General features: G+C 40.0%; 1 protein-coding gene across 1 annotated transcript in view; it reads left to right on the plus strand.

Annotated features, from left to right (window-relative positions):
* Window positions 1-554: 554 nt before the first annotated feature.
* CWH43 (cell wall biogenesis 43 C-terminal homolog) overlaps window positions 555-21,458 on the plus strand; it is a 28,810-nt gene continuing 7,906 nt past the window's right edge. Inside the window, exons 1-10 of the mRNA XM_026078635.1 lie at window positions 555-597; window positions 1,823-2,014; window positions 5,844-5,964; window positions 6,094-6,248; window positions 8,191-8,392; window positions 9,521-9,609; window positions 11,492-11,746; window positions 15,554-15,679; window positions 17,691-17,770; window positions 19,064-19,169. Coding sequence (XP_025934420.1) covers window positions 555-597; window positions 1,823-2,014; window positions 5,844-5,964; window positions 6,094-6,248; window positions 8,191-8,392; window positions 9,521-9,609; window positions 11,492-11,746; window positions 15,554-15,679; window positions 17,691-17,770; window positions 19,064-19,169 — 1,369 coding nt within the window. The remainder of the gene's footprint in view (window positions 598-1,822; window positions 2,015-5,843; window positions 5,965-6,093; window positions 6,249-8,190; window positions 8,393-9,520; window positions 9,610-11,491; window positions 11,747-15,553; window positions 15,680-17,690; window positions 17,771-19,063; window positions 19,170-21,458) is intronic.

Genomic DNA, 21,458 nt, shown 5'->3' on the forward strand with positions numbered 1-21,458 from the left:
AATTAAAAAGCTCAGATTTTGTTTATGTAATCCTTTTGCCAGGAGTTGCCAGTAGTGATCATGGCTGGTCCACTACAGCTAAGGGTTTCTTCGAAAATTAACGAACAAAGTGGCTTGAGCCTCAACCCGGAAATCTTTTGCAGAGAGTATTGCTCATTAGAAGCCCTTAATCTGCTATAAAACAAAGCAGACTGAGTGCGAGGAGCCCAGCACTGATCTGGACCCCCCTGAAAAACGTAGTAACRGCTAATCAACCGCACCGTTACGCGACCAGCGAGTAGGACCCCTCCTCTTTTCCCCGGCGGCGATCTCCTTCGCTGCTGTTCCCTCACACCCCGGCGGAGCCCCGCGGTCACGCGGCAGCGCGGGGCGAGACCAGCGCCGCGGAGCCGCGCGAGGAGCCGCCAGGCGGCGCCCGCGCGCCGGCAGCCGCCGCGTGCTGGGCGGGCTGCGTGAGGCGGGCCGGGCGCGGTGCCGCCGCCCCGCCGGTCGCTGCGGCTCGGCGCCGGGGCCGGAGGGACGAGGCTCCTCCGAGGCTCGTCCCGCGGCGGGCCATGTTTCCCCTGTGGAGGGCCGCGCTCTCCGAGACGCTGCTGGGTAGGTGGCGGCGGCGCTGCCCGGCGCCGCGGGGGGCGCGGGGCTGCGACGGGGGCTGCGGGCGGCCGTTAACGGCACCTGCCGCTGCCGCGGGCGGGCGGGCGACTGCCGCCTCCCTTTCCTGAGCACGGGCTTCGTGTCCCCTGAAATCCGAGCGGAGGTTTCGCGCCGTGTAGAAACCTGCTCTGCAGAAATACCGCCGCGGGCGCTTGCTTCGCCTTGCCCTGGCGGGGCTGCGCGGCGCGGAAGGTGGCTGCGTGCCGGTGCCGGCTCGGCCCTTCCGAGGGGGCCCGGCGCGGCGGGGGGCGCCCCGCGCCCCTGCGAGCGCCCGGGCGGCTCGGCTGTCCCCGCTTTGCACCGCTGCCTTAGCGCGCACGGGGAGATACAGCTGGCTCAAGGTGCTTCAAAATAAAATCTTCCATTGGCGAGGAATTAGAAACGGTTACTGGTTGGCATTCTTCTTAGTTTTTACTCCCCTACAGTGCTTTTTAAAATTTCTGTGTGCTGGAATGCCTCTTGACTGTTTGACGAGTCTAGGATTTATTGTGTGCTTTCGGTTAAATGTTTGCACTCGTGTTTGTAGAGCCAGTCCTTGAAGTGCTATGCTGTGTTGAACAAGGTGCAACGTTGAGGGTGGTCACCAGGCCTCTTACCATGGGGACTGTGAGCCTTGGGCTCAGCTGCCTGGTGCATCTCCTGCAGAACATGCAGGAAATCATAGCACAGCACACGCAAATAAGCTATCTTTGGGGAGTGGAGCACATCATGCTTACAGCCACGCAGACATCCCTTGCAGACCAAACAGATAAAGCCTTGGAGCAGGAACGTCCAACTTACTAGAACAATTCACCTAGCCACTGACCTGCCTCCAAGGAGCCCTGAGGTTGTGCTTGGATTACTTATTTAGGCAGCACTGTCCCCTCTGCACACTATCCCTTTCCGTGATTGAGTTTGCCTTCCCTGAAGATCAACGTAGGGACTACTTTCTGAGTGGGAGAAGAGCTGGCTTCTTCTCAGCATTCTAGTTCCTGTGAAAAATACATTTATTTAACTTGAAATGGTGAATATTTCTTCCCAGAAAATTAGTATTATTATCTGAATTTCTTTCAAATATATTTAATACCCTACATTTAGAAGTGTAAAGTTTTTTTTTTTTTAATTTTTTTAGGTAGTCTCCAGGAAACCATGTTGTAGAAAATATATGATTTTTTCTTTACTTTTTTAGGCTACATTTCTTGGTCTCTTTACCATGCGCTGCCACCGATGATCTATTACTTCCCCCTTCAGACACTGGCACTCACTGGTTTAGAAATTTTTGCTGTTGTATTCCTTTCACCAATATTCTTGACAATTGGTCCTTTTTGGAAGCTGGCTAACAACAAGTATATCCTAGTCCTTCTGCGACTGACTATGGTTGGTAAGTAAGCATTCACTATAGTGTGCTGTAAATTCCATCTTGATATCTGGGCATAAGAATAAACATTCCAAATTGCCTTAAAAATCAAATGATTCTGATAAGATATAGGGATAAAGGTTCTTTCCTCCATCACATATTCATGCTTGTCTTAAACTTTTAGATACAAACAGAGGAATATTCCTTGAATCCATTGTGTTGGTTTTTAGAATAGTACTGCATAATTAAAGGCAAATCTCACTTCAATTTTGTTTCTAGAAGCTTTTAAGTTAGTACAAGTCATGCCCAATAGGAAAAAAGAGTTTTCAATATTACATAGAAATCAGCAGAGCAAGTGTTTTTTTGTGTAGCAGTTCTTTCTCTCATGATGGCTAGGGACCAGATATTACAGAACAATCTGGGGCTATTATAAAAGTAATCTGCCTTGGGTAAAAGGTTCTTTTTAGTAGTTTTACTTTCTGAAGCACTGGGATACGTTTTTTGTTGTTGTTGTTGTTAAATATATTTATATGCCTGTAGCATATTGGTGGGGTGGTGTACGTGAGATGACTCTCATATTCTGTCAGTTCCACAGGAAGAAAGATTGATCTTAAATTCAAGATAAAACTTCCTTGCTACTCATTTTATGTGCTCCTCCCTAAATCAGGACTCCGGTTCTTGCTCACTCCTTTTCCTTCCACAAATGCCTGCTTAAATGTTCTCTACCTTCCAGCTGCATTTCATCTGGGCTTGCCTCTTGGGTCTTCAGCTAACTCGTACAGGTCTTAGCTCTTTTGATCTTCTGCAAGTTTGGTGGGAGGTTTGGCAGCTACAGCCTAGCTCAGAGGCAAGTTACTGCTAATAAGTTTACGGCACCTGAATGGACTCAGAAGATCAAAGGGTCTCTGTCCTGCAGGAGGGAAAATGCTGCTGATCAGTGGTGACTTGCCTCTTTCTGAAATAATAATTCCTGGTTCCTCATTTATCAGTATAAGATGATAATCGGAGAATTGGTTTCCATATAATTTTCCTCTTTTATCAGTAGAAGACAGAATAGGATCATCTTATTTACTTTCTCTGCATGACTTTTTTTTTTTTTTTTTTAATTTCTTATTCTTTATCTCCAAAAAGATGCCAGAACTGAACACAGCTTACTGGTATCATCTCTTTAGATGATAGTAGTTTTACCATGTTATCTTCTTTTTCTATTCTTTCTGTCTTATCCATCCTAATACTCTTTTTTTTTTTCTTTTTTTGGTAAACTTTTCAGTGAGCAGTTTTCCATTGAGTTTTCTGCAGCAGGGCCCGGGGCATTGATTTCTACAATCTCTGTTAATTTAGAGGCTAGTAATGAGTTTGAGCATTTCAAATTGCACCCTGAATTCTTCCATGGCAAATTTTGTGTTGCTGTGATTTATGGAATATCATTTAAGATTTATTTATTTATAGTCCTTCAGATCATTTTGCTGGGCTTACTAGTACTCTTTGCCTGAAGAGACAGGGAACTTGCTTAGATCTGTGTAATGCTTGTTCTGCTTAAATAAAGAGCAGTGACAGGCCTGTAGTGCTGCATAAAGCTTGTTTGTTTATGCCTGTTTTCTTGCGTGCATCACAAGCTCCTGAGGAGATTAACTACTCCCCCCCCCCAGTGTCTCCCGTAGGCATCTGGGCTGTATTAACAGAGGTGATAATAGAAGGACTCCAGCTGCATAGATGGAGAAACTGGGGATATTTAAGTTGTTGCCATCCTCAGCCAGTGCTCACCCGAGGCATGCTGTATGCAGATATGATGTCCCCTTTGTTCCTGCCTAGGGCATCTCTGACGCCCGCAGCAACCATGTCCCCCTGCGCTGTCTCCTGGATGCTCCCAATATTGTCTGCCCCTTGGCCAGCCTACACCTTATTCTCTCCCAGCACTACTGTTCTTCATTCCATTCCCCTTACTGTTACTCTGTGATGAACATCAATATTTGGGGAAGATGTAAGAGCATCTTCCTAACCCCCTTTGTCTCCAGCAAAGAATTTAGCAGCCAGTGGTAACTGTCGGTCTTTACTTGCCTCCCTACTGCTGGTCCTTAAACAACTTTAAGTTGTCCAGATGCCCTTACACAGGCAGTGCTGGGCTGTAGGTCTTTCCATATTTATCATTTTACTTACTTCTCATCATTTTGTCCTGTCATTTAAATTCTTCCTGTCCTGTCTTACTGTGCTTCTTGTCCTCTTTTTCTTCAACCATTTCTACTTTCTCTTCTTCATACATGGACACTTCTTGCTTCCTCCTCTTTTTGATCTTTCTCCCTTTTCATAAAGGTCATGGCCTTCCTCTGGGGCTTTTTGAACAATATCAGGCAGAAAAATCTACCCTGCACATACCCCGCCCCATTCCACTGTAAATGTTCAGTCTTTAATTTCACAGTCAAAAGAACGGGAAATTCTTCATGCTTGACTAAAGGCAGAATGCTTAGGGAGTTGGGGATTCTTGTTTTGTATAGAAAAGGCTCATCCCTTATCCATAATTCTCTTTCACTTTCTTTTTTTTTTTCTCCCCTTTTTGCATTTTAGGAAGCTTTATTTTCTCTGAAGCTTTTGTTTTGATTTCTGTATCCTTCCGTGTCGCTCAACTTCGGGTGTTGTTTAAAAAAAACAGTCCCCTATGATCGTGTCCATTTGTATCTATGTCTCCAGACAACACACAGAGAATATTTGCGTGTTTGGATAGATATATTTACATTTTGGGTGTGCTACCTCAGCTGAAGGTGTGTCTGCAATGTAAGTAGGCAAACCCACGCTAGCTTTAATCTGGCTAGTGCAAGTGCTGAAAGATTTGATGAGGCAGAGTTGGGCATTTCAGCACAATTTAGCAACTGAAATCTGTGTACATTGTACAACCTGTGGTAAAGTCCATGTAAGTACGTCTTTGCTACAGTTAGTGACCTAAACCACTATTGATTTCTTTCTGCCATCTTTGCTGTAGGCAGAATGAGCAAATAGACAATTGGAGGATTCCTAGCATGTATTGCCAGAGATCGTGAGTCAGCAGCTCCATTTCTATCCTTCCTTGCTTAAAGACTCTTCAGTTTTGACTCATGTTCACTTAGGAAACGTCTGGCAGCAAAAGATGTTGCATCTCCTGCTGCTTCCATCCTGGGTCCGAAGTTGCCACTCCAGCTGTGAAGTTATGAGAATATGTGTCACTTAATTGGAAACATAGTCATGTATTTGGAAACTTGGCAGCTGAGTTTAAACTGCTGGTAAAGGTGGGTTCACTGTGTCTTGGGAGATGACAGCTGCACATGCACAGTCTCTTCCAGTGGCTGGAGGAGTTAGTCTTTGGTAGCGAAATAAAACAGGCTGCTATTGACCACTCTCAGATACTGGATACTAGGCCAGAGAAAGCCTTCTCACCCAGTAAGGCCAATTGCCTGTTAAACTTTGTGCAATATATGCTGACTGTTTCTTCCCAGAAAGGATAAACCTCAAGTTTTATGGCTTTTGAGTTATACAAATCCACTATTCAGAGGTATGAGTATGCTTAGATATTTTATCCATATATCTAATTATGGAATCAATTACCATTAATATCTAAACTAAGTCAATAACTGCAGTGTTGGATAATCTCTTTATGTTATTTTTTTTTTTCCTGAAAATGATAACTACTATAATGTGAGTGACATATACACATTTTCAATCCAGGCCTACACGTCTTTGGTTTGTTTAAAAATATGTAGTATCATATGTTTTCAGATGAATGTGTAGCCATTCATATTGCAGAAAAGATTGAACTAATGCACAGGAAATCCTTATTACCTGATCTCTATGGCCCATTAAGCAAACTGTGTGTGTTTGTTTGTAGGAAGCTTAGCATCATATCAGGCACCAAGTGCTTCAACTAGACTATTCATCTTGGCTGCAGGAGTTTCTTCCTCATTGCTGGTTCAAACAGTAACATGGTGGTCAGGAAACAGTTTGCAAAGGTATTTTTTTTTTACATTGATGGGATTGTAAATGACTTCTCTTTATCTTATAAAGATTTTTTTTAGTAAGAAAGATTTCTTTTTTTTTTTTCCTCGAATGCATCACTACTTGAAAACTAATTCTTACAGGTTCATCAGGATATGGGGCTTCATTCTAGGCAAGATAATGCTACTTGTTCTTCGAATCTGGTATACGTCACTAAACCCAGTTTGGAGCTCACAAGCTGCCAATACTGTTGTACTGACATTTGGTTTTATAGCAGCAGTGGAGCAAATTTCTTCAGGTAAGTGTATTGCACTGAAGAAGGTTCAGCTTAGTTATGAAAACAGCCGAAGGCATACCTATGTATGTGTCACTGTTTTTGTTGTTGTTTGTTTTGTTGTTGTTTGTTTTTTTAAGTACAGTTTGCTTTTAGATGTACCTGATGCATGAGCCCAGCTGCAGACCTTACAAACCATAGCATACTACCATCTGCCTATCAAATGGCAGAATCAATGCTGCAATTCACAGAAGCTGTAATAAGTTGGTGTTGGGACTGCCAACTAATTTCAGTGTTGATAACGCAGCGGTTAGACAAACAAAAGAATAACCTAGACCTGTAAAACCAGAATGGGTTATCCTCTCCCCAGCATGAAACATCTGTGGTATCTCTGTTATTTTCTTAACTCTGTCTGCTCTTTCAGTTTTTTTGCCAGTGTGTGTCCTTTGTCAGAGGAGGGGAGATAGGACAAAGCTGAGGAACAGCTGATATGAGAAAATAGGAAGAATTGGAGGAGGGGACAAGATGTCTTGTTGAAAATTTACCTGAATTCTTGGTGTCTCTGCACAGTGACACAACAGTGAGGGCTGGTAATCACGTTTAAGAATCATGAAGGTAGTGTTGCCAAGGAAAACAGCCATGCTGGGATGGATAATTAAGGCAGCTCATGTTAAATCCTCAGAAGTGCCTTCTCAGTATAACCTGAATTAATTAATTGAAAGATAAGACCTTATATGCGTGTAAGTGGGTATAAATTGGCATTATGTATTGTGTGTAGACTTGCGTGTTGCATGACATAAAATAAGCCAGAGCTTTCATTGCAAATTAGGAAGGGAATGTACTGCAGCTATAGTGTGATTGGGAAATGCAGGCTTCTCTAAATGAATGCTGATGACAAGACACCACAGTATCATCCAAAGGATATGTATAATATAGAAACTATTTTCAGGAGTGCTTGGCAGTTGTTAAAAACTTTGTTGTGACTTCTTTTTGTATCCATATCCTCTGAAATCTGAGTCACAGAAAACATTTAAAACTATCGTGTGATTTTTCTAGCACCCCAAAAAACTTGGAGTCTGATGTATTAAGCTCTAGACAGTGCATTTTGGCCTGGAAGCTGAGAATGTGCCACTGATATCAGTGGTATGTCTCTAAACACATCTGGGAATCTGATCACTTATAAATAAAAGTTGTGGTGTCTAATTTTGGATGCCTGGCTTTAAAACATTGTCTTCAGTACTTTTATTTTCCAGTAATATTTAATGCTTCAAGAAACATTTTCCAACAATAATAGCTTTTTTCTCATTAGGAATATAAAATTGTTGTTTGTATAGTAAAAAGTATGGTCTATTTCTTTGCTTTAGAGTACTAAAATTGTAGACAAAATATCTGTCCTATGTTTAGTTATCTTTAACAACACAAACTTATACTAATGTAAATATCATGAGTATTCTTTCTGCTTTTAAAATACTTCTTCTTAGTTGACAGAACAGCATGATCTATACAACTAAAGGCACTGCTTTCTCCTCAGACAAGAGAGGACCTAAAGTGCATGGAAAAAAGAGAAGAGAGGGAAGGGAGTTTATTTCTGGCTTCTTCTGAAGTGTCAGGTTTTGCTCTTATCAGAGTTTAGAGTTTCAGAGAACAGAATCCTCTAAATAAATGCTAATAACTTTTCTGCTGACTTTAAAAGGTAATTTAATGATTTAAATTCCAATAGTATGAATAATCATATGGGTGGGTTGCCATTTTTGCACATTAGGTGAGAAGCTTTTTCAGACAGACCTAGTAATCTGTTGTTAGAGATTTTTTTTTTTCCCTCTTATCATGAAAGATCAGTTAGCTTTTGTGTCTGAGCCAGTAACTTATTCTGAAAATGTTGTGATCTTGGCTATGTCTTTTTCTTAATAATTCTTTCTAATAGGATTTGATGCTTTGCTCAACTGTATTCCTATTCTTATTCTAGGTGGAAACAGGAAGAAACAAGAAGCAAATAAGACTGGTAATGCAGTTAGAGGGACTGTTTCCCAGCCTAACTGGTTTTTGTCAGGAATTGCTTTTGGCAGCCTCATGTTCCTCACTGTGTGGATATTTGGGGAGGTCTCACTAGTTTCTAGATGGGCAGTGAGTGGACATCCACATACAGGCCCAGATCCTAATCCATATGGGTAAGTGTGGTTTGAGTTTTTATTATTTGAACAAAATAGTAATCAAAGGCCAATGCCACATTCGGTGGCATAAATTAAAACTCAACCAGATCAAAACATTCAACTTCACTTATTTCTTCCAGGAGGAGAGGGCAAATATGTCATATTACTTAATGCAATACTGGAAGGGGCTCATTTAACAGATGGGAATAGTATAAGAACCTGTATAGAATAAAGTGGGTGCAAGGTACTTCATACATAGAGCATGCGAATTGGGTCCTAGAAGTATTCACTCAATCCTTCTCATTCATTCTTGTTGTCAGATATCTCTGAGCATTGCTTCTGTACCAATAAATCTTAAAAAAATCATTCTGAATTAGAAAATCTTAATTTCAGCAAGAATAAAATCTACATTGCTGCATTGCAAAACATTTTTTTAAATTAAGACTGAGGTTCTAGGATTTATGAATGAAATGAATGCATCTATAATATGCAGTAAATGAATCTAGCAGTTGACTTCAGTGGGAAGGTGGTGGGAAATTGGATCATTTTCAAAATACATGTAGACACAAGAAATAAATGGTGTGCAATATTAAATGTCATGCTTCTGTAGGAGTTTTGGTTAGGGAGAATTTAGTCTTAATGCTGTGCATTGCTCATCCAAGTTCCAAAATCTAGAAGGAAACTGGATTTGTTACCCTGATAGTCAACTTGGGGTAGCTGCAAGTGAGGTAGTTAACAATTTGGGGTTAGCACACACAAGACCTCTCCAAGTTTGCCAGCCATGCTATGTGCTGTGGGATCCCCTTCTTGAAGTGAAGAAAATATTTCTGTTCAGGGTAGATTCCTTCCTCTGACTTTATCTGAGTTCTTTTTTTCTTTTGTACCAATATTTCCATGAAGTACTTCTGCTTGCTGAACGTAGTTCACTTATACGCTATGATAAACTGCTGTTATTTTCAAATGGACATTTTTGATTTCACTACGAAGGGGAGAAAAAGCAGTGCAGTGTGAGATAAAGGTACATTGTGCTCAAGTGAGAGCTGCCTAAAACAATAGGATTATAAAATATTACCAAGCATCCTTGCTTGTATGTCTAAAAGTTCTTTTGTGAATACCAGATTTCTTTTTTCTTATTTTTTGTATTAGAGGTATAGTTCTGTTGGGACTGGCTCATGGATTGATGCTTTCATTTTGGAGTTGGTCTTCTGTCACCAGTTTTGCCTGGTTTCTTATAGGTAGGTGCAAATCATGAGCAGAATTTTTGTTTCTGTTCCCTTCTCCCTTTATTTATGCCCTTGGAGTCTATTCCACCATGCCAATAGTCAATTGCTAATCAACGCTTCTTTTTCTCTGTGTCTGACTGTAGTATATGCATGTCTGACCAGCTGACTAAGGCTTATAGGCCAGATCTCCAGGCTAATGCAGAGAGCGTTGCTCTCTTGAGAGCAATTGAGACCTGTTGAGGTTCTGTTCCCATGAGTAGCATCTCGGTTCTCACCTGCTGCATTGTGTAAGGCTATGTCTAGGGTTATGGGGTTGAGGTCACACTAAGTTCTGGATCCTGCAGGAGGCACAATAACTTGTAATTTAATGAGCAATTCACTTTGGGCAAGCTTACCTCTTGCCTCCTTGGTTGCCAAGATCTCTGGGCAGTAAAATAGTGTGAACATCAAAGCAGCTCTGCTGGGGCAGTGTATTTTTGAATACAGTGGGTTTAGGGTGGTGGGTAAAGGGATGGTGGATCTGCTGGAGCTGGACATCCATTTTTGGTGGCGGGGAGGGATACAGCTGTGCTGTGGAAGCTGCAGAGCAAGTTGGAAGAGAAGGGACTTGTTCTGCCCTTGAGCTGTGCAGAGGTAATTTTTCCATACCTTCTCAGCATGGCTGGATGCAGCTCAGTCTAATTTGTAGGCCCATCTGAGTTAAACTTACTGATGTAAATACCGTCAAAAAAATCTGCTTCTTTTTTGGCCTTAACTGATTGTTTGTAGATTTTAATTTCAAGAAGACAAGGCAATACTTCCTGCAAAGTTTAAAAATAAATCAGGACCTCAAAATATGGAGACCTAAGAAAATATTAGTTATGTTTTGCTTTTTTTCTAACTTTCTTTTGGAACATTTAGGAGCCAACACTTTCAAGTCATTCTCCACAACCTTGAAGACTAGAAACTTAATGCAGACTAAGTTTCCCCCAGAATTACTCGTCTTCAGGAGTGAAAGTAAAATATCATATATCAGGAAGATTGCAATAAAGCCACAAGAACTGGCAATGCTTAAACAAGCAGTTGTCTTAATAATTTATCTTGTGGTGTAGGTGTCAGTTTTAAGAAATGTGTGTGCTAATTGTAATGTGAATATGAGCATTTGATTTCTGACAAACACACATTGCTAATTTAAAACAAGTACAGAATGATTCTTTAACTTTATCAAGCATTGTATATGCTCAGAACCTAGAAGCATAAGAGTAAAATATTAAAAATGTTTCTACATACTTGCTATCATAACATGAAAGTTATTGTAGATAAAATATTTACTGAAGTGCTACAAAGTTTTAAAATGAAATCCTTTTGTTATAAATGTTTTTTGTGGTTATTAGTGTTCTGCTTGGGGCAAAATCCCTTGCAGTCAAAGAGAGTGTGGCAAATTAAAGATCTTGAAGTTGGTAAAAGACGAATAGTTATCTTTCTGTCCATCATATGGTTATCTAAAGGGGAGAGGAGGTCAGGGAAAGGAATATTTTCTCTTCACACTAACCCATTTGATTCTTTGCCTATTCTATCAGAGCAGGTTCATAACAGGCAAAAATACGTGTTGTGCTGGGACAGCCTTATGTAACTAAAACTGTTTGGATTTTGCTTCTGGTGATGTTTCTTTGCAGTCTTTTTGCTGTACTGTCTGCAACTGAATAAACAATCTTTAAGAGAATGAGATGTTGAGAAAAGTGAGAGGCTTTCTTTGGCTATAGGGAAAAAACATCCTTACAGTGCAGCAGTTCTCATGACTGCAAAGCACACTTACATTTTCCAAACTCTCTTTTTTTCCGGAGAGACTGAATAACAAGAAGGCAGATAATATAGCTGACTGTAACTCACTCCATTCTTTTCTATCCCTTCACAGGTATAACATCTTCGGCTGGTCTCCTTTATTTACAGACCTGGAGCGCCGCTATTGCAGGCAACGTTCTTGCTGTCTTTACTATGAGTGTGTGGCCTCAACTGGCTGGACAGTTTATTAGCTGTCCGCATCCTGGGAAAGCCATGACTACAGCCATGTTTGCCTATGTTCTTGAATTATTCTTCTGTGTATGGTGTACTGCTTATAAATTTGTACCTGGAGGAATTTATGCTAGAGAAAGTTCCCACCTTCTTTTAGGTACATTTATGACTATGAACAAATATGCTTGCTTTAGCCTCAGCCAGATGTTTAAAATGTATCTAGTGTACAGCTAGTCTTTCTAAATGCTCAACTCCTGTTTGATTTGCTATGGTAAGAGTTTCTATGAGAAAATTAGAGACATGAAAAAAAAAAAATTGTTTCTCCACTGTTAAAATATTTTAAAATATAGGCAGAAAATGGAATTCAACTGAGGGAAAATGACAAAGAAAGGAAAAAAACTCTGATGGCCCAGTACACAACTGAGGAAGAGGTGTGTTAATCAGTCACACTAAAAATATTGCTGCTTGGTAATCCAGGGTGTGACTGCAGCTGTAAACTGGCTGCCTCAGGTAGCAGCATGGTACCTCAGATAACAGTGTGGTTGCTGGAAACTCAGGGTTTTATGAAGACTGAAAAGCCTTACTGGAACAGTAACATAATTCAGCACATTATTTAGCCCTGCTCTGAAGAGCAGAGTGCAGCCTCCTGCCTGTTCTAGCCAGTCTGCTTCTGAGACCTGAACTTGCATTTCCATGTGACACTGCCTTATGCTTTGTGGCCACACCAGCATGTTTGGTGGTATGTCGATAAGCCTGCAGTGTCAGAAACATGCAGACAAACAGGAGAGGGATGAGAGAAGAACAGAAGGTGTCAGGTATTTACCACGGAGGAAGAATTGAGATGAGCAAATAGGAAGATTTTAGTAAAATGACTCCTTGGTGAAGGTGGAGGGGTGGAAATGAAACCCTTTTTGGTTTTGTCTCCAAGATTGTGTTTTTAATAGGTGTTAACATGTTTCAATAGCATATTTCACTAATTGTGTTTAAAGATTGCTAAACATTGTCTTGAACTAGTGTATGACGTTTTTAAAATATGTAATGAATAATGAATACTGTGCTTGACTTGTTGCTATGATGCTTTCAAGATTTCAGATATGCTTTGCAACCACTTTCTGTCAGTCCAGTTTCTTAGTCTCCATATACAGTGTTTCAAATATTACAATAGTCACATTCAGGGTTTCAGTTTATGTTTTGAGGAGGGTTCCATTAGTTTTATTGCAGTTTTCTTTTTTTCTGAGAGCGCTCTGAGAGGTCTGTAGAAATGTTTTTTTCAGTTCATTTAATTTTATTTTTAAAAGTTATATGAAGAAAGCATGTGGTAGAGAAGTGTAACATGCTTTCTTGAGTAATGCTTTGACAGAAAAAAAATTGTTATGTAAAATCCCTCTCTGTCACTTCCTTTGAAATACATACTTGTGATTGATTAACCTGGCATGATCATTGGGTAGTAATGCAGAGATGGCCCTAATTTTCTTTTATGTGGCAAAACAAATTATGTGAACTGAATCCATCTCAGCTGATGGCACTATGCTAATTTATTCCATCTGAGAATCCAGTTTCTGGGTCTTTGATGCCACCTCATTGCTTATAAAAGCTTTTCATATACCATGAGACTGTGTATTTGTTACTGTGCTTTCTCCCTTAGAGCTTGGCTTTTTTGCAAACTTCTTGTTGTTTTCTGGTTTCTTTCAGGTGCAAGTACTATTTCTTGCTTTTTCCTCCTGTCCAATATCCTGCCTTTCTCTTGCTGCAGCTTGGGTAGGGAACTGCACCAGGAAAAATGATAATGAAAGTAAGATCATTATATTCAAAACTTATGTGCTGCTTCATAGGGATGTAACATAATGCTCAGSGGTCAGATACCTGCTCTTCCATTGGCTTTAATGGCTTTGAATCAGTCTCCTTTTGAGAAAGGTTTTTTTGTGTGTTCCCTCTTCTTCATTGGTCTAGACCCAGCTTCCTGGTTTGCAGACCTTCACTACAACTAATGTAATGGGAAAGGACAATAAGAAAATGATGAATAATGGTTATTTTATCTTCAGTAACAACTCTGCAATAAAACGTGCCTTATAGTTAATTAACTACAACACAGAGATATTAAGGACATATACGTTCTCCAGTGGAGCTTTTATTCACATTCTTTATGCTCACACATTTTCTTTGCAGGTAATTGGATCCTTTAAGTCATAAGAGATGGGCTAAGTGCTTGTAATGTTAGTCTGAACTACTTGTTGAAAGGCAAAGGTACCATCACAGTGCATTACAACAGTTAGTGCACTGAGGCTGCTTAATAGCTTTTAAAATGTGTCTGTAGGTGTGCTTATTTGTCTGTTCTTCAAAAGCAGAGCTGCTTTTATTGGCTGTGGAGAAAAAGAATACAATATGCTGCAGTGCTAAACTGGCCTCCAAATTTGGCTGCTGCAGACTGCTTACACTGTTTTAGAACATACTGTTGAGCAACTGCTCTTGTGGTTCCCAGCTAAAAACATATTTCTTGTACCTTGGTGACAGAGCAGTGCATTTGCAAAGATAATAGACATCTAGAATCAACAATGTATTTTTTTAACAAGGTATTATTTTAAGGTTCAGTAGTATGTAGGTGTAACTTAATTGCTCTTGTCCAGATGAATTCAATAAGCTTTGAAAGCACTGGACTGATCTGAGAGTTGTACCTGTCAGTAGGGACTGGAAGCACTTAGCATAATTTATCCACTGTGTGCTAGACTGTATGATCTAAGACCATGATTCTGAAGTGCTATTAGCTCAGTCTTTGCTTGACAGTGACGGCTAAACGTGCCCTGGGTTCTGTGGAAGTTGATGTCAGGATGCACAAAGGTGGAGGGTCTGCTGAAAGATTCCCTACTTTCCCCCAGGTCAAAGGATTTTATTAAAATCTTTCTTCTGTTTGTTTTTATTGTTCCCCCAATCAGCACATGAATGGAGGAAGACAAAACATGGCTTTAAAGCAATATTTCAGTAATAGAATAAACTTGATAAAATACTTTGTAGTGGGACCCTATAGGTTCAGTACAGTTAAAACACCTCTGCATTTCTATAGTGAATAATGAGACACGTTCTGAGGACTGCTCAGTTGGCACCCAATGCAGTCTGGTGCTGGGGACCACAAAATTGTCTGTCTGGTGATACCATGATCTGCTGGCTCTGGGGTCGAAAGGAAGGAGCAACAGCTCTAAGTTAGGTCTGTATCAGTAGTCTCCCCTTGTGCTGAGCCTGAAAGACACAAAGGTGGGCTGTATATCAGAGCTCACTGTAGTCCAGGGTAGAGTTCATGATGTCAAGGGGTTTTTGGCTACATGCTTTTACTAGCTTTGTTTGCTCTTCAGTCATCAGATGGTACAAAACAGGCTTAATAGGGCTGTACCATGTGTGCACGCACATGCGCGTGCTCTCTCTCTCTCTCTCTCTCATGCATGGTCTCTCTCTCTATAGTCCTATATGTTGGTTCACCCTTCTGCTTCAGGTGTGTTAAGTCTTAGAAGCAGCTTATTGAAGAAAAAAAATATAATTCATTTCTTCATTATTTTTGTGTGAAACAGGTGTTCAGTGGAGTTTTAAATACTCTTTTAGCTTTAAATTCTTATTGTAATACTCCTGTTTTGAAATATTTGTCACTGGTGGAATATTTAGTGGCACTAGCTCATTTTTTGCAAGCAATGCTTATGTCAACAAGTGGAACAATGTAAATAAAAATATTGTATTATTGTTGAAGTGCTGCAGGCATAAGTGTATACTGTGACAATGATAGGTAGGATCTTCTCTATCCATAAATCTTATATCTCTCCTGCATTACTACATTTGGTATGGCATTTATATGTTTGTGGTTTGGCTACACTGTCTTGCTGTTGGAGCCCATAAATACTACATTTGAAAATTCCCAGCTATTGTGTTTCAGTGTTTAATATGTTAAACTCTATGAAAAAACTAATGACTTATATTTTTACAGGGTTTCTCATGTTATGTGTTGGGGTGGACATTCTAACAGGATCCAAGAAAGATCTTAGCTCTATCTTTGAAGTGAAAAGCAACCAAAAGCCACTATTCAAAAAGAGTAAAAAATATATTAAACTGCGTAAGTATAATTGTACTTCCTTTCTTACATGACTAGCAAAATTGTCTGATGAAAAAGAATACACAGTGCAGTGTTTTGCTCAGATGTTTTAGAAGGGTTTTTTTTTGGTAATAGTTTTAGAGCCAGACTTGCAATTGGTATAAATTTCCCTAGTTCCAGTGTAATGATGACATGTAGTATGCTGATTTTGAGCATTTCAGTATGAGTCCTTTTATAGGGTTGTGTCAGCTGGCTGGCCATGGAATGGGACTCTGCTGGCCTAGGGGTGGCTGGATATTGCAAGTCCCCTCCTGTGGGAGGAGGCAGTCCTGCAAAGCCTATTGTGGCTGACACCACTGCACAATCCTGTCTCCCTGCTGCATGTTCAGACCAGACCCATCCTCATGAAATCGTTGTCATCTCCTGCATGTGAACTATACCTAGGGATCCCAAATCACCAGATGATAAGTATGAGGCCTGACTTTTTCTTAGATTCTGAAAAGTAACTAAAATGGTTGAATTCTTTTACTGCTTTTTGGTTTTTAAATCTCTGTGATCCATTCAAACGATATTTTCAAGTATTTCTCTGTGATTATTTCATCTTGAAATGTTTTCATTGTTAGCTTAATTTTTCTAAGGAAACATGCAGCATGTCTGCTTTGTCAATATGGTAAAGTTTGGTAAAAGACAAAAAGAATGCTAGTGGTTAGGGCATGTTAACCCTACAAAGATCAAGATCCTGGAGGTTCAAGTTTCTGTATCTGTTTTTTCTGTGTGACTTTGGATCAAGTTACATATCTCTTGCATGCCTCATTTTACCTCATTTGGAAAGTGGAAACAATAGTGCTTCCCCACTTCTCAGGGCTGTCTCTGAGGGCTTTATGAAGACCTTTCCTTTATATACATGGGGGCCAGAAGAACATCAAAGAACCTGTTTGTGTGTGAGAGGCAATGTGAGCACCGGTGCAAGTGGTTTTAACATCACTACTCAAAAAAAACCTTCACAAAAGCGAGTAAATAGTTCAAAATATTGTCCGTCACCTTCAAAGCACAGCCCCTACTCGACTCATTTTGTGACATTACAAGTGACACCTGTGCTCACTTCCTCATTGTGCCCAGACTCTTTTGTTTCTCAGCTTTCCCTTCAAGCACCTTTGCAGATTAGAGTGTGGAGTTGCTTAGTGTTTACTAGTGTAGAAAACATGGCCTTTCTAGTGTGTCTTTCATCCGTAGTAGAATTGACGTAAACTTTTACGTACGGTTGTTCCAGAAGAATTCTGTAAAACTAAGTACGTGCCTTTTTAAAGATCTGATGAAAGAATAAACCGGAGTTAGCTGAAGTCATTGTGGATTCTATATGCCACTGTATACATGAAATAACCACAGAGGGATTTGATCATGAAATTATAATGTGTCAAACCCTGAGAGCCTTTAGCTGTCCACTGCTGTTATTTGGAAGGCCCCAGAAGCAATGGGAAAGCCCCGAATTTGTATTCTGTGAGGCCGCGATACCTTTGCAAGAATCTGCCAATGTGTACACTTAGCAAAGGACTGCCCTGGAGATCTGGCAGAGGTTATATCTCTTTGTAATCTAGAGGCTTGTAAAGTAAACTAGATTTTCTTCCACACATTGTATTAGTAAAATAAAAATTGCATACATGTGTATCTGGAACACAGAGAATAAAAACACTGGAAAAGTTTACATGATGCTATTACTCCTGTCCTATGATGAATTCTTCAGTAGGTATCATTTTTACACAGGCATTCCAAGGAGGTTTGGTATGTTCAGTCTGCTCAGCCTGTTCTGTTTTGGAGAACATAAGTGTATCTGCATGCATACAGGTTTCCTTAAGTACACTACTTTGGAATGGTGTTATCACTGGCATATGTGGGAATTTAAATGTGTGCAGCCAGCATTCTCCACTTTATGAATAGCACACCTTGGAATGACAATATACCCAATTCTTTTTTACAATAATAAGATTATTTCCTCCTGCTTTAAAAACAACTTTTCTGTGTTCTCTGTTTCAAGTGTTGTGGCTGTTTGTTGGTGTTGGTTTACTAGGATTGGGTCTACGTTATAAAACTTACAAGAAGAAGCTGGGGCAAGGGGTGAGTACTGTGTTAATGGAACTGGTAACTTCACTGTGAAATGTGCATGTGATACCTTAGGTGTGTTCACTGGTGTTTAGGAACTCTTTACGCCAGTATCTAGCAATAATAATTGAATGTGCAAAAAATTTACTTCGCAAATTCATGTTGAAGGGAAATGGCTGGTCTGGGTGTTTGGAGTTTTATTGTGCTACTACGAAGGAAAGAAACATTTTTGAAAAATGGAGAGATTCTTACTTCATACTTTCAAATTGAATATTACTTTTATAAGTGTTTATCTGAATGGTATTCAATACTTGGCAAGGCCCTGAGCAGCCTGATCTAACACCATGGGAGTTGGACCAGATGACCTCCTGAGGTGCTTTCTACCCTAAGATATTCTATGATTCTGTATTTATATATGTAGCTGAATGGAACTGCTCTGACAAGTTAGTTGATTTAGATTAATGTTTCTCAACTAATTAGTTAAGGAAATGGATAAAAATTGGAAGATTCCAGTATTCCAGCTGGCTGGCAAAAAAAATTGGATATTGCAATGATAGTGACAATTAAGGATGCTTAATGCTAGCAAATTTTAGCATTTAGGTTACTTATAAGTTGTCTGAGAGTGTTGCTTGTGCATTTAGTAATTTTAATTCAAAGTTAGAACTGTTTTGATTGGATGTAAACTAACATGCTTCTGTTCTATGATTGAACTGATTACTGTTACAAAACTGAATTTCTGATGTCAGTGGTTGCAATTATGAATTAGATGTTTTCTTTTTTTCTGATAGTCCTGAAATAGTCACTTGAAACTTGCTCTTTGACATATATTTCTGTTGGTAAATATTTTTGTTAGAGAAGTCACTGATGACATACAGAAAAGGATGTGGAAAAGGTGATAAAAGCTGAGTAAAAAATATATGTTTATATCTACATACATATATATACATGGTTGGTTTTCTTTTTATAACTCGTCCAAGTTTATAGTACCTTGTGATGAGGAAAACAGTGTGTAGTTTCTCTGAGAAAGATGAAAATATTCTTGGCCTTTTTTATGTTCATTTACTTAGTTACTTATACAAATTCTGATTTAACTACCATGACTTCTCTCCTCTTTTTGAGAAAAATCTATGCCATTAACAATACCTATAGACTTTTGTAATCCTTTCAGCTTTATTAGGAGAATGTATTGGTTAAAATATCTATTCTGAGGTGTCTTTTATGGCACCATATATCTGATATTGACTGCAAAGATATAATACCTAAAAGCCAAATTGTATTTGACATTTTTCCATATTTCTTTTTTTTCAGGTTCCAAAAAGAGACTTCTCTGCTATGATCTGGCCTTTTCGATTTGCATACGACAATGAAGGATGGTCTAATTTGGAAGGATCAGCTAATTTGCTTAATGAGACAGGTAATTTTTTTCCACTTCATTTATATTTGAGAGTTCATCTGAAGGGACAGAAGCAAGAACACCTGCAGGGTAACTGAGTCCATTCTTACATTAACGCAAGAACATGCGCCTAGTAGCTTTCTCCTGAACTTGTGAGCTGTTCCAGTACAGTTGCTTCAGTTAAACATCCATTTGCACGGAAGATAATTTTAAAGAGATTTCTAGTTAGAGGAATACCTTATTTACTTAACGTTCTATGTTACATGTCTGTACAGAAATTTTTGCACAAATGAAATAACTATAAATATCCTTTTAAATCAAATTTAATATTGTTTAACTTCTCTGTGTTTTTTTAAATGTGAAGCATTATATAATTCCCAATGGATCTGGAATTAAAATGCCCCAAACAAAGTGTACAGATAAGAAACAGACAAATCTGTTTTCCTCATTGAGCCAGAACAAAGTATAGAATAAAAATAGTGATAGTAGCTTGGGTGAGTTGTCATAGATTTTACTGTAAAGCAGGATCTCCAGCTTGGTGCACATGGACAAGGTTTTGGTTGGGAAATTAGTCATAGAAAATGAAGAATTTGGACCTAAGATCAGTGCTGCTGCAGGGTACATCAAAAGGAAGAGCACTGGCCACTGGGGCTTGTAGATATTACTTGCTTTGTGCCACACTCATGGGATTAGGAAGATTTGGAGCCACTGCTTTAAGGTATAAGGAAGTTATTTTCTTTTAAAATAACATGTCTACTTATGCCTGGTTTGAGCTGCCTTTCCCCAGTGAAGTGGGCCAAAGCAGATAAGCATGGTCTGTATTTGAAAGGGTTGCTGGCYCCAAAGCAGTGTTTTCTCAGCAGTTCCTCCCGAAAGGCTTGGGGGGGTTAAGAAGGATCCGTGCTGCCATTCCAGCTTTCGTTGTTCTCCTCTCCTCCTACTGTGTGAATGCATTTCCCTAGCAGCCCAGGCTTGACAGGCCCGAGCAGTGGGAAGGCACTGACACAGGTGCTGCTGTGCAAGCCTTGCTGTCAGTGAAGAGGGACGAGGCCGATTCAAACATCGTTCTATCTGGTGTCCTAGGACTGCAGGTTCAGAGGGCTGAACTTTTGCCCTGAGCTCTGTAGGCAGTCTAGTGTTGTGAGAAAACAACTGGGACATTTGATTAATTGAAATTTGAGGCACTCTTGGACATATGTAACTGATAGTTCATGTCTTATGTCTGGGTATTTATTTAATCTATTTGTATTTATTTATGAACTATAATGAATGTATTTATTTCTGGTTCCTGTGGTGTAAATTCATGAATAGCAGGGCAAGTGATTTATTTGGTTGTCCATTGAGCATTTCCTTATGCCAGTGAAGAGTTGTTTCTAAATAAAGCAGTTGATAAGTCAAAAAGCAGTGAATATAGGCATAAAGGAATAAATCTTAATTCCTGATCTCTAGAGACAGTCTTCTGGAGTTTTATGTTACATGTATATTTTATATCAAATACCACTTTAACATTTCTAGGAAATGCATAAATCCATTCACAGTTGAGCAGGAGATTCTCAAATGATCAGACATGACTTTGTTCCTGAAAAATATTGCTCATTTGTTCTCCTAAGAAGAGTAGCTGATTTTGAGAGAGACAGAGAAAACAGTGGCTAACTTCCTCAGTGTAGCCAATATGTTCAGTCTTGGCCTTGAAGGGGCTATCTTTTAAGATATGGTGGAGTTCATTCCCTGTGCTCATTAGTCTTTTTTCTAACTGCTGAAACAATGAAAGTGCAAAATGCAGTGGTGGCTTTGTGATTGAAACACCTGTCTGCTCTGAAGGGAACCAATGTCAACCCCAATCAGTGGTTTCGGTCGTTGTCTCTGTGGCCAGCATTTGAGCTAATCGTATAGAAGCAAAAATCTGGGAATCCGCTTGCAGGTATTTTGAGCTACCGTTTTCCCTGCTAACATTGCTTTCACAGTGCTAAATAAGACACTTCAAAAACAAAATCTCACGTGGCAAGAGTGGTGCTGCGTGTAGTGGTGTTATTTGCTTGTATGAGGGCTCTGGATGAGAAGGCAACTTGGTCTGCCTTTTAGAGTAGGAGAGCGCTCCAGGGCGCATAATCACTGCAAAGAGGGGAGCACTTGTTGATACTGCAGCTGTGCCTACCTGCTGCTCCAGCTGAGCCTGGACAGTTCAAGCAGTCTGTGGCCTGCTCACAGCCTCCCACCTTCCTTCAGGCATGGGCAGGCCTTTCCCAGCTGCTAGTCCTTCAGGGGTGGGATAGCTCTACCTCCACCCTGTAGCCAAAATGTAGGGGTACC

This window comes from Apteryx rowi, unplaced genomic scaffold (genome assembly GCF_003343035.1).
Source record: "Apteryx rowi isolate R43461 unplaced genomic scaffold, aptRow1 scaffold_481, whole genome shotgun sequence".
NCBI lineage: Eukaryota > Metazoa > Chordata > Aves > Apterygiformes > Apterygidae > Apteryx > Apteryx rowi.